The 14429-nt window shown below is 42.6% G+C and overlaps 1 protein-coding gene across 1 annotated transcript in view; it reads left to right on the top strand.

Moving 5' to 3' along the window:
* The window catches only part of LOC144769682 (myeloid cell surface antigen CD33-like), a 113240-nt gene that overhangs the window by 88033 nt on the left and 10778 nt on the right, over positions 1-14429 (top strand). Inside the window, exons 4-5 of the mRNA XM_078653874.1 lie at positions 8853-8967; positions 12162-12252. Of these exons, the coding sequence (XP_078510000.1) occupies positions 8853-8967; positions 12162-12252 (206 nt within the window). The remainder of the gene's footprint in view (positions 1-8852; positions 8968-12161; positions 12253-14429) is intronic.

The following is a 14429-nucleotide window of genomic DNA, read 5'->3' on the forward strand; positions in this document are numbered from 1 at the left end:
TCCATCCATCATATCTCCATCTTTTCTCCCTCCTTCACCTTACCTCACTCCCTTACCCTTCTAAGCTCCATTTATTTGATCTTCCGACTCTCTTGAATTTTTTTCTTGTAACTGATGTAACTTGTAACTGTTGTAATTTTGTGGAAGCTTATGTAAAGCGCTCTGATACACCCGGGTCTAGGCAGCGCTATATAAAACTCAAATAAATAAATTATCATTGTTCGGGTCTATCTGGGATCTGACCAGTTCCCTCTCTTCGGGATTGAAACCTGTTTTATCACCCTGTCACTCTATGGAGCAACTTTAATATATCAATATATTCATTGGCCTGCATTTGTAGTGTTCAGTAAAAGGTGACATCCTACAATGGATCAGTCATTTCCATGTCTTACAACTTTATGTACTTCTCCTATTTGGCCCCATGTCCAATTCTATTTATTGCTTTTCTCACTTTCTTTGCTATGTCCTTTATCCTCCTTTTCATCTGCTCCTGCTCCTTTGTCATTCCCATCAATACCCACTTCCAAGTCCAAAGATTCATTGCTCTGTGTACTCTTGTCTTCCTCTTCTATTCAGGTGGCATTGTATACTCCAGCCTCTGTCCCATGGTTGGATTCCAAGAGTCTCTCTCTGAAACATTTCATACTCCTGCCTGTTCTTTCTGCCCACCATCCCCAATCTTACTGTTTCTCTCACCCCTGCCCTGTTTCACTTTTCACCATGAGTTCCTACAATTAACCCAATTTCACATTCTGTGTTCTCCCCGCTCTTTCTGGCCCTTTCCTCTCACTCAGTCTCACACATTCACTACAACCTCTTGTCATACCCTGGCTCTTACCAGCTTCTAATGAGTCTCGTGTTGGTTTCCCTCCTTTGCTCTGTGCTCCCTCTTTGTCTTCCAACCCTGACTATGTCACTGCCATTTGGAATCACTTTGGAATCACTTTAATTCTGTAGGTCTTTCATCTTGGTCCTATCTACTGCTCTGCTAGTGCTCCCTCACGCTCTGTGCTCCTATTTCTCCTCTATTGACCCCTCACAATCCCAGTCCTCCTCTAGTATGCCTCTGTCCTTACCTGGGCTCCTCTACCTTTCTGCTTATTTCCTCTCATTGGGCTGTATGTGTCATACCTATTTTTCTGTCCATTCTGCATAAAGGGAAGCCCTTCTCTCATCCTCTATGTATTCCTGTGTTCATGTAATGTTGCTTGGGCCCCACATCTACCCTAGGAGATACACTCTCTTCATTAATCTCCCTTTGCTGATCCCCAGCGTACATGCACTGCTCTCTCTGCGAAGCTGCTTTAGTAGAGTGTGGGAGAGAAGCTCTCAGCCCATATTTTTCATTGGCTTGTGTCAATGTCTTTCGTAAATGCTGCCTTTGGATTTGTTAATAGGCTTGTTAGTCCCTCCTTAGTACGGCCTTGTCTTCATTTGTAACCTCCCATAGCTACTTGCCTCTTTATTTCAGCTGATACATGTGACCTCTTATTTAGTCTGTATGCACTATTTACTTTATTGAGTTTCTCTTACTGCAGGCCGGACATGCACTACTTCAGCTTAAACTGCGTGTGTTTTCTTGAGCAGCATGGCTGCCCCCGTAACATGAGCGCCAGCTTTCAATCACTTTAACCTGGCATTATCTTATTTCTGTTTCAATCCCCCAAGTAAAATGGATTTAGAAATGATTAACAAATTAAGCCATATGAATTACAGGTAGCACATAATTGTGAGCTAATGGGCTGAAGCTAACACCAGCACTGTGTTACATGTCATCTATACTAAAGCCACCTGGCAGGTTGTTTTTAAAGCCTGTTTTATTAACAACACCATCACCAATACCACCACCGCCAATACCACCACCACCACCAATACCACCACCACCAATACCCCCATTACCATTACCAATACCACCAATACCACCACAACCACCAATACCACCACCAATACCACCACTAATACCACCACCCATACCACCACCAATACCACCACCGCTAATACCACCACCACCAATACCACCACCACCAATACCACCACCAATATCACCACCACCACCAATACCCCCACCACACATATTACCACGAATACCACCACTGCTAATACCAAACCAATACCACCACCTCATCACCTCCCACTCACTAGTAATAGCAGGCCGGAGCTGCAGCCGAGACCATCCCTCCCTCCATACCTGCCATAAAGCACAGCCTGCCCACACCAGGAGGTGAAGCCAGGGCCCTACTACAGCAGGAGTGTTTTTTATTAGGCTACATATAGCAATGACATTACGCAGTGCCACACTAAAATCACAGAGAGGGCAGGAAATAGACCCCCTCCCACACTTCCTCCCGAGCCGCAAAAGTGTAATTACAGAGTGGAAGGTGTTGGAGTGCTTTGTTAGTGTTTATAGCTCAGATCATATGTAACTCTCACTTCACACTTTGTGTCTGTGTAATTTACAACACTTACACATCTTCTTTACTGCACTATTTATCACTACTTTGAAGATGTCGTAGGCTGGTTTCTTTCTCTGATATTTAAAATCTAACAAGCGGGCGAGAAGGCCCTTTATTGCAGTGCAATAAGTCTTGCATTTGCGAGAGTTTAAGCTATTAGTGTTGTAAAGATTTGAATGGGCATGGAGAAAGTGGTACAATATTAACGAAAATGAAGCTTATAAAACAAGCCTTACAAAGTACAAAACTTTACTTATGGAGACTAAAAAACCGATACTTTGAAAAACAGATGCAGGCCAAATTCTCATCAAAAGAATTGATTAAAACTATTACAAAGCTGACGAACCCTGACAGAGCTGTCACTCCTAGCAGTTCCTCCCTTTGTGAATCACTAGCCCTCTTCTTTAGAAATAAGGTGGAAGCCATCTTTTCGTCCTTTTCGCAACAACAGAAGGATGAGGTGGAGATCGCAACTAGATCAGGGCCCAGTGCAAAAAATGTTGAAGCTTTGTTAGAGGGCTTTACACCGCTTGAGACGCAAGATCTAGTCAATCTCCTAAAGTCAGCTCGATCCGGTTCGCCTATGGACCTGTGCCCAGTCTCAATTATCAAAAGCATGCCTGAGGACATTGGCTCCCATCCTTACTCCTTTGTTTAACACCATCTTAAATGCCGGGCAGTTTCCCAGGTCCTGGAAATCAGCATCAAGTCTTCCGCTGACCGGCCAAATTGATCGAGAAGTCTAAGAATATCCAACTTAGCAAGTTTATTCAGCTCAATAATGTGCTAGATTCCACACATTTTGGTTTCTGTACTGAACACAGCACAGAGCTTGCCTTGATCAAAGCTACGGAGAAGGTCAGAGAGGTAATGGACCAAGGGGTCCCCGTAGCTCGGCATTTTGCCTTAAAACATCAAAGCAATAGAGAGCTTCTCCAATACTATGGCGTCGATCATGTTCCAATAAACCCGAGAGGGGGAAACAGGCTACAGAGACTGAGGAGATTAGAATCTCACTGTATCATAGACCTACAAACCAAGGCACCTTATGAGTTAAACAGTAGCGAGGAATTAACAGTTCACCTGGGATAGCCACATACAACCATTCTCCATTGAATTTGAACTGCATTGAATCTGTATATGGTTATGACATATTGAATGATGTATTTATGAGACTGCAATGCTCCGTTTTTATTCTCTAGTCTAAATTTTTTCTGAAACATTTTTTTTCTGCAATTGAAGTTCATAGGTGGGGGGTAATATAACAATATATATGATATTTTCCATCAAATTTGTATACTAACGGTCATTTGGTTATGCCGCTACACGGCTATATTCTATCGTCCACTTAGAGGGCATATCTGAGTGGGGATTTCTCTCTCATTATACTTTGAAAGTAACTTTATTTACACGTGGCTCCGAAAATATGTGGACCTGTGCCGATCCACGGCGGGATTTTTTGCATTGTCCGTTAATGTTTACTACTTTGAGTGGACTTAAAGAGCAAAACTGTGTTTTTTGCCATACCCTCCAGTAAATTCAATACGCATATACATGTATGTATTTTGACATTGACTAGGCTAAGATGGCAGACGTTTCTGAAAGGACCCTGCTAAGCTAACCCGTTGTCGCTGTTGTCATTCCAGTGACAGTTTAAAAATGGTGTTTGATTGTCAACTGATGTAACACTGACGAAGGAGTATATCCGAAACGCATCTGTTTCTCATATCATTTGCTGAATAAACAACATCGATAAATGCTTCCTGTGTGCCCGAATTTCTGTATTGAATCGACAGAATTGGCAGCGTGAATATATATATATTGATGTGATCAAGGCCGGGGCAACCCGGCTGAAACGCGTCATGTTGTGAGAAGGCTTCAATAAATTGCACTGAATTTAAAAACCTTTTGTGGTGGTCCGTTCCTGGTGAAGGAGTTCGCTTTATTCAATCCAGGATTTGGTTTCCATATATACATAGTTTAAAGAAAAGGCACTCTTCCCAGCATGTTTTTTATTTTGTTCTTTAATTAACAACAGGTGCATTCAGTAAGTACTGCATGCTGGGGATTGTAGTGTGCAATTGTTCTACTCACAGTGAGTTTTGCAGTGCCCTTTCAAAATTTCCACATATATATATTTATGTATATATATATATACACACACACACACACACACACACTCATTGTACACTATACACCATTCCACTGTAGACCACTCCACTGTATCAATCAAAATGGATCTAGTGGGAGAAGCCCAACCTAAGACGTACTACTCCCTAACTACATATGAATCTCACAAAAGGTATGTTTGGTAGAAAATAGGGAGACACTGTCCACAATCTTGTGGCAGTCTAAGTGTTGAACCAAGTCTTTCAATTGTTCTTAGGAGAGAGCCTCTTTCAGGATGAGATAAGTCACTCATCCAAAGATGACATGCTTCATCATTGGGTCTACTCCTCACACCGAGACCCCAAGGTCACTGGTGTGAGTTACGACTTCTCAAAGAGTGAGGAGGAGCTGAGGTGTTATGGAAAATTATTAGGAACAATAATTGGAGAGAGTGAGTGAGGGGAAGAGTGCATAAGAAGGTAACAGGTAAAATGGTCTACCCAAGGCCAAATAACTTTTATTCCGTGGCATTCTGGGACAGCATTAAAAGTAATAGAGGACTAGAGGTTATCAACAAATTTACCCACACAAAAGGTCAACATGTTTCTGCCCTGGGGAGACCCCAACTGGGGTTTAGGGGCATTCTTCAGGACCAATAGTGTAGTCACTCTGCAATAAATACATCAAGAAAATAAAACAAAATATACTGGCCACTGTTAGACCTGGCCCTTTTTGCAGGTGTATCTCAAAATGTTTTTCCTTTTGCCGCCTATTTTTCTGACCTGACCCTGCCTTTGTTGGCTGTGGGGTTCTGGGCACTTTACCACTGCTGTTTAGTGCTAAAGTGCATTTGCTCTCTGTGTAATTTGTGAATATTATTGGTTATCCATGATTGATCTATTTTGATTTACTGGTAAGTCCCTAGTAAAGTGCTCTGAGTGTGCCAGGGCCTGTAAATCAAATGCTACTAGTGGGCCTGCAGCATTGGTTGTGCCAGCCGCATGAGTAGCCCTGTAAATGTATCTCAGACTCGCCACTGCAGTGTCTGCATGCACAGTTGTAAACTGCCACGTTGACCTGGCAAGTGACTATGGCCCAGATTCATCAAACAAAAATCTGCTCGCAAAGGGGCAGATTCTCAGAATCTGCCCCTTTGCGAGCGGTATTTTTGCATTTGGGATGCATCATCCCAAATGCAAAAATCGCAATTTTAGAAATTGCTGAATTGCGATTATTTGCATTTAAGGAATCTCAAATTGAGATTCCTTACATGTAATGCAAGAAAGTTTTTAAAATAGCGAATTCGCTAATAGGGCACGCAAATTACCATGAAGTACAACTTCATGGTAATTTGCAAAAACTTTGAAAAATGCACTAAAGTGCATTCTTCTAAGTTTCATGTTGCGCACACACATTCCCTAAGGACATGTGTGTGCGCAACATATGTGCACATATCAATTTCAGGGGTGAAACAGGGGGTCCTTTGGACACCCCTGCACCCTTGAAATTGCAATCTCAATTTGCGAATCGCAATTAGCGATTCGCAAATTGAGATTGTCTTCCCATTCATTCCTATGGCCCTCTAGGCCCATATGAATGAATGGGGAGGTATTCCTTGATTGCGACTCGCAATTTGCGAGTCACAATTAAGGAATTCTAAGAAATCACTATTTTTTAAGTGATTTCTTGATGCATTCCATTTTGCTATTCCTTAATAGCGAATCGGTATTTTTCGCTATTAAGGAATCGCAAATTGGGTTGTTGATGCATCTGGGGGTATGTGTGTTGCGCAAACACTTTACACATTGCCCTAGGATAAGCCTGACTGCTATGTCAAGCTACCAAGGGGTGAGCAGGGGTTATCTTGTGTGAGATAACTCCCTTACCCTGACTAGAGTGTCTGGTTCTGCCTGGCTTAAGTGCATACCCTAGCCAAAAAGAAACACCATTTCTAACAGCCACCAATAGAGTAGCCTGTCAGATACATCAATTCGCTGTACGAGTTGTGGGTCCACAATCTATCTGAAAAGAATAGACAGTATTAACATTAATCAAGCTCTACTTTTAGTTCTCTCATGTTGTATACATTTGTAAAAAAAAAAATAGAATGTACGTTTATAGATGTGGTGCAAATTACCTATAGATTCCCACTAGGAAAACACATAACATCGCCTTACCTATCTTGTGATGCAGATTGTCTACTCTCAAACCATTATGTAACAACACTGTCAACAGCTAAAAGAGTGAGGAAAACCAAAAAATTAACAGCACAAAACTTCTGTGGTAACTGACTGTTCAATTCATTACTCTCATTGTGGGATGATGTATGTTAATATACTACATATTGTCATGCTTGATGTGATGGGTTCTGCTATTCCCTTTTGGTTTTCCTCACCCTTTAGATGTGCGACAGTCTATTTTACTCTATTCTATTCCACTCTACCGTACTCACTCTAGGATAATAGACTTTACAACACTGTCCATCACTGTATGACACTCCAAGACACTGGACTCTACGATTTAAAACAATTTTGATTAACAAATTAAAAAAAAAAAATTATGAAAAAGACCAAAACTTAAAGCTTAGTTATAGTTAGGAAAACCTTTTTTCTGTATACAAACAAAACTTAAACTCCAGAAACTTTAAAAAAAATGTATAGTTATAGCTTTCATTTGCAATTTATCCACCACCTTCAAATTGTTATGAGTAGCATACCTTGTTACATCCTCCTTTCAGCTTGCTAACCAGACTACACTAACTATAACTCACCACTCAACCATGCACTTTGTTGTGACAAATTATGTCTATTGAGCAGTTCGAAAGTGTTGTTATGAATGCTATGTTTTCACATGCAAAGAGTGCTATCATGTGGGAGATGTTTTAGCCCTCTCTGAAAACTTTGCCACAATTTACACTGTAGTGGCAAATAGAAGAAAAGTTTTAAGCACAGGTTTTTTCATTACTGCACTGCATTTATTTCCATTATAAGGGCACTGTTTCAGTCAGAATTGAGCGCACACGATGAAGGAGTATAATGGCACAGACTCGATCTGTGCACCTGATGCACAGTGGTAGCTGGCATGGTTCGCTGGTGGCAGGGTGGGTGCAGGGGGGTTTGCACAGAGGGTCACGCAGGGGGGCGGGGTCATGCAGGGGGTGAATATGAAATAATGTATAAACGTACCTTGCCGCTGGGTCCCGCATCTCTGCTCCTGCTCTCCTCATGGAACTCGAGGAACAGGAAGCACAGCAACCCCCACTGACCAATCACAGCGCTGCAATGCAACATGATTAGTAAGCACCAGGCTCCCCTGACCAATTAGAATGCTGCAAAGCAGCATTGGGATTGGTTTTGAGCTTTCTGGTTCGATGGCCAACCAGTGAATGGGGGCCTGGGCATGTTCTCCACGCAGGCTATAATGCAACCTGCATGGAGAATGGGGAAAGTGCGCATGACTGGTTTGGGCAGCCCGAAAGGGCCGACCAAACAATCATTGAGTACTTAGGAGTGGGCAAACCACTCCTGCCCTGCCCTTCTCCACGAGCAGAGGAGCCCCACCCTCCCGCCCTAAAAGCAGCACAAACCATAAAATGATGACGCAAAGTTAATATAATTTTATATTTCTACAATGTACTGCTTAAAAGCAGTGGGGCAGCGCTTCCCCTCCATAGCGGAGGAGCCACCACTGCTGATGCATAGTAAGGCCATTGTTGAAACACTAGTAAGAATGTAGGGAAGGAAGTGTTTGAGATGAGTGGGTGGGGGTCGAATGTTTGCTGCAAAATAAAGTGCTTAATTCCGAGAGTCCATAGCTGCCATCATGTAATATCTCTGGCAGTTATCGAGGTGACAAAGGATCTGCCTCTTTGATTTTCATTAGCTGTTGGTCTTGAAATACCTTGGGACACGCTCCCCATACTTAGACCTGGAAGTTCATCTTCTGACACCAACCATTGCAGTTCCACCTAAGTGAGGGTACAATTGAGCAAGTACATAACATTCTTACACTCAATAGAGAATGCATATATCTTCTATTCCGAGGATTGAAAGGAGAGACACAAAGAAAGCAAAGCGATTTTGCTAGTTTATATTCTGCTTCTTTTTAGCTGTTTTTCATGCTTTCACATCTTCACAATTACCCTATTTCTGTTTCAGGATTAAGAAGCCTGGTTTGTTTTATGCTTACTATTTTACATGGGTGTTGAGATTGTGCGTACTCTCCAAGTTTTTGAAGGTAGAATGCGAATAGGCATATGCAATAAATAGATATCTTTCTTTCTCTTTTCAGATAATGAAACCACAGAACTGCCCCTTGTGCCCCTGATAGGGGGAGCAGTCGCAGGTCTTCTTGTCCTAGCAGGGGTGTGCTTGTTGGCCTGGCTGATGAGTAACAGGGTCAGAAGGTGAGTTCCTCATTTTTAAATTCTAGGGAAACCTTTTAACCAAATCTACAGTTATCTAATCCTGTGTACAAATCAATGAAATTGGATTCTTCCAGGTTCAACCTACTCTAGTTATCTTGCCCCCTCCTTTTTAAAAGTGTTATGTGTGTACACAGACTCTCATCCATGTGCATTAAATCCCCTTTGAAATCCTCAGGTGTGACACAGGCTATCCAACCATGTCCACATAGACGCAGATGCAAGTTTACTCCAATACTAGTTTAATTTTCTACAATCCCTCAAACAAGTGGAAATGCATATGCAAACATACCAAATTATTATCTTTATTCATGTGCATTCAAACCCCTATGCCCTCGGCCATGTACATTCACAAGAGCTTGAAATCGCAAATCTCATGCACAACTTATACACTGTGAAGCACGTGCATTCCGAGCTTTTGATTCTGCAGTCATTCATAAGCGTATAACCCTCGTGCATGAACAAACAATAGCTTATAAACCCATTCACACTTATGCACAACTGTGCGATTTGTTCTGCAATCCATTAGTCAGGTATATAAAACTCTTTCTGCATATGCATTAAATTATGAAGCTTATGGATGAAAACATCTGTTCCTGTGTGTTCAGTCTTTCGCATATGTATACAAACCCATAGGCAGACACATAAGAACCCCAGACATGTACATTCAGATTCAGTTATGCGCACTTAAACCCTCATAGATGTATCCGCCACACCACATGCATATACACTCATGTCTCTTGATTATGTATGCAATACTTCCTTCCTTTACATTCATACTATGTCAAGTGAATATAAATCATCATGTATGTGCATTCTAACCCTCACAGGTTTACATTTCATCTGTGTTCTCTTATCCCTGTAAGAATTATCTGTGTTGTATTGGAGTGTTTATCGAGCACATTCTCCTGATGTTACCACAAAGCTCTCAGATTTTCATTGAGATTTTGGACACTTTCTTCAGAGTGCAGGCATTGTTGTAAATTCAGCAGGGTGTTGAGGGTACATTTACCTATGAGAAGGTGTCTGGTACAAAGGCATTTCTGCTTTAGGAATGAGCTTTTGTGCAATAGTATGAGTATAGACACTCTCATGTTTGTAGAGCATTAGCCTTTTTTCGGCTTTAATTTTGACATAGTAGTTATAAATGGAAGTACCATAACCTAGCTGTTTGGAATTGAAGGAGTTTCCTCCAGTAAAAGATTTAGTAGAAAGACAGATAATAGTAGAGTAAATTGAATGGTTTTAAAGTGTGATAGGACAGATAACAGTAGAGTAATTTGGAGATCCCTTGATTGCTGTCGGACAGATAAGAATAGAGTAAATTGAAACGCTCTAGATCGCAATAGGACAAATAAGAGTAGAGTAAATTGAAGAAACCTAGATCGCTGTAGGACAGATAACAGTTGAGTAAATTGAAAAGCCCTAGATTGCAATAGGACAGAGAAGAGTAGAGTAAGTTGAAGAGCTCTGGATTGCTACTGAAAACACATATAAGTAGTGTAAATTGAAGAGCCCTAGATTGATGTAGTACAGATAAGACTAGAGTAAATTGAATAGCCCTAGATTGCTATTGGACAGACAAGAGTAGAGTAAATTGAAGAGCCGTGAGGTGCTATAGGACCATGATGTTGCCAAAAAAACTGGTACTTGAGCTGTGAATGCTTTAAAGCACATTATATGTCTAGTCATCAGCAGCCACTGCAGAGACTGAAAGGCGGATGAAATGTGTGAGCTGATGTTAGGTGTAAGGAGTTATCTCACAACTGCTTTCGGGTTTCTCTCTGGAATCTTTTTAATTTCTCAATCACTTAGTTGCATGCTCTGAGATGTACAGCTCTGGTGTAGCCAAGTCGGGAAAGTACTGTGCTGAAGGTGGTTTGCACCATTGGGTCAAATCATAAGCAAAGTGAGATTTGACAAAGGCATCTCATTGTTTAAAATAACCACTTTGTAACCTGATGCACTTAAGGATAACATTATCACTGGGATAGGATGTGGGCCAAACAGATGGTAGGGGTGACAAGTTGTCCATTCTGCAGAGATATCATTGTTTGACATATTCAGTTTTAGGTAATGTGTTCACATCCCTTGATCTACCACTAGAAAGCACTGGCCCATCACACAATAATCCAACTTGGGTGAGTTTTGAAGTTTTACCATAATTTGTGTGCAATCAGCATGGATGCTGCAGTTTAGGTTGGGGGAGAAGATCAGCACTGGCTGTGGTGTAATGTATATGGTAAAGAGAAGGTAAGAAGATAGAACCTTGCCGTGCTCCTGCAGTTGAGGTAAATGGGTTGGAGCATAATGAGGACAAGGCTAGAACGATGATTAACTTAGCCGAGAAGGAAGTAATCCAACGAGGGACAGTACCTTCACTATAGATCCTGGTATACATAGCAGAATGGAAACATGGAACTTGTCAAAGACGACGGAGTGATAAGGCAGCAGAAGTGGTGCAACTCCATGAAGACCACTGGAGAATTGATATAGTCACATTTTGCAAATGTTGTGCTCCTGCAAGTCTGGAATCCTGTTTGGATGTTGGAGAGAAGATTATTCCCTTCTGCGTTAGCTGATATTGATGTCCAGGTAGCCTGCAGTTTTGGTATTTGTTAAATGAGAGCATTGGGTTGGGGCCTGATTTTATGAAGTGGTTTTGTCGTAGGCAGTTTCGAGTTCTTCTGGGATTACACCACACGTTAGGGAGTGGGGTTGTTGCAAGCTCTGGCCCGGATGGCAGCTGAGCTGATCACTGAATCTCCTGTTTGCGAACTTTCATGTATTTGTATAGAAACAATCATCCTTAAGCGTACACACATGAATGCATGTGCAATTATACTGACTATTGATACACTCTACTAAAGTTGTGGCAGTCCGACTCTGATACATGCAGATACATATCTATTACAGGCTGCTGAATGTCAACTCCATCACTCCTCAACCTCAGGTCAAACATGCATACAATGCCTACCAACGCTCATGCATGAATGCAAGCTCCCATCATGCGCCCTTGGACCCTGTGATATGTTCGCACCGAAGTGAATCTAGGTTAATTCGTACTGTGCTGTAAAAGCACACTGATATAAATACTTTTTACAAGTCTCGCACTAGCAGTCACAGATTAATCAACTTGTGGCGGGCATTACATTTGTGTTTTTTTTTTAATGCAGGGCAAGGAATGCTAATAACGAAGCTGGTGATAAAAAGGAAACAGTGACTGACGGTCTCCAGATCTACAGTGAAGTTGACATGACTAAAAACGTATGTGTATCAGTCCCTACGACAACTGTGGGCGAACCACATAGAATTTGATGGCAGAGAAGATGTAATGGGCCTAGGCAGTGAATGTGCTGATCTAACGACTCATGAAATAATGGTGTACTTGTCTTCTCTAATCTTTGTAAACCTACATAGTATTGACCATGAATGCTGCTGTACACTACTACTGAACAGCAGGCTGATCCCTGACCTACACTCATCGAAAATCCATCTTAAAAAGTTAAAATAATGAAATAACAAGAATTGGCAAAACCAATCGGTCTCACCTATGGAAGTATCATTCGCTAAGTAAAGGGTTTGTTTTTGGGTTATGTTGTATGATATGGCTTATTATTGTATGTTATTGTATGCTCTATTATTATATAGGACTTTGTGGTATTGCTTCTCAGTGTAACATATGGAATAGCCTGCTATTGCATAGTATGATCTGTCATTATATTAAATGGTATGTCTTGTCATTGAATGGTATGTTACGTGTTAGAACTGGGGGTCTCTAGTTGGCAGAGGTAGGTACCACTGTCCAAATAGGGATCCTTGTTTCTAGTCAGGGTAAGGAGGAAACACTCTTTAGATAACCTCTGCTCACCCCCTTGGTAGCTTGGTACAAGCAGTCAGGCTTATCCAAAAGCAATGTGTAAAGTATTTGTACCAACACTCACAGTAACACAGTGAAAACACCACAAACTGACTCCACAACAGTTTAGAAAAATAAAGGTATTTAATCTAAACTACACAAGACCAAAACAACAAAAATCCAACATACACAGTTCAAGAATATGGTTGCAAAAGCGTTCTTAAGGTTGCGATAAAATAATCTACAGTTGCGTGAAAAGTTCACAGTTGCGTCACGTTTGCCCACAGTACCTTTTAAAAGCGACAAAGTTCCAAAGCAGAAGCTGGTGCGGTGAAAAACAAGTGATGCGTTGCTCCTGAGAACCTGGGGAGGCGATGCGACAACCCCGCTGTAGCAGCAGGCGTGTTGCGACGAATCCGGTCTGTATGGGTAAGAAGGCTGACTTGTATGAATTCCGGTGCGTAGGTTTCGTAGGAAGTTTTCTCTCGCAAAGGCACGATGCGATGATCTTTGGAGTTGCGACGATCTCCGGGGCGACGATACGCAGACCAGCGGGGATCTCTCTCTGGCAGCTCCTCGATGCGATGGCTTCTGCGACGACACTCGCAGTGACTTGATGCGGTCCGCAAGCAAGCGCTGTGACGAGCACACCCAGCGATGACTGGCTCTGCGATGACACTCGCAGCAATGGTTATCTTCCCGCACCGGTCTGGTGCGTCCCGCAAACGAAGGGTGCAACGTCTCTGACAGCGGCAACAGGCTCTGCAACGATCTCGACCTCCGTAGCAGCGGGAATTTCTTCACACTGTTGGGGATGCGCTCCGCGAGCGATGCAATAACTTTTCTGTAGCAAGTTTCTCAAATCTTGGTTTCCAGCTTCCCAGCACCGGTACAACTTCCAGAGGCACCACAACTGTTCCAAGCACTCTAGGAAGGACAGAACTCACTCAGCAGAGTTCAGTGAAGCTGGGGGTGAAGTCCCTTTGTTCCTGGGACTTCAAAAACAGGGAGCCAGCTCTTCTCAGGCCCTTGGAGATTCCTTCAAGCAAGGGGACACAGCACAAAGCAAAGTCCTTCCCCTCTCCTTGGCAGCAAAGCAACAGCAGGTCAGTCCAGCAGAGCAACAGCAGGACAGTCTTCCTTCTTCAGATTCAGCTTTCTCCTTGGCAGAGGTTCCTTCTAGATTCCAGGATGATCTAATGTTCTGTAGTCAGGGGTCCTGTACTTATACTCCTAACAGTCTTTGTTCCCTTTGTGCAGGAGGGCTCTGAGCCCAGTCCGAACCAGTTCAGGGTGTTCCTTGAGCACTTTGTTTTCCTGGCTTCTCCTTTCCTTTCAGAGAGAGGGGCAGGGTCGTCAGCCGCCCAGTAGGAGGTGGAGCCAGCATTGTGGAGGGAGAACACAGCCCCGGAGCACTTTGTTGACATGATTCCTTCTCTCATTTCACAGTGCAGGGCAGAGACATCAGACGTACCACACGGGGTGAAGCCAACACTGTGGGGGGCAAGCACAGTCCTATTCAAGTCACGGTGCTATCCCCTCCCACCACTCAAGATGCAGATGCAGGTATTCAGCCTAGGGCTGA

Source organism: Lissotriton helveticus, chromosome 7, assembly GCF_964261635.1.
Source record: "Lissotriton helveticus chromosome 7, aLisHel1.1, whole genome shotgun sequence".
Classification (NCBI taxonomy): Eukaryota; Metazoa; Chordata; class Amphibia; order Caudata; family Salamandridae; genus Lissotriton; species Lissotriton helveticus.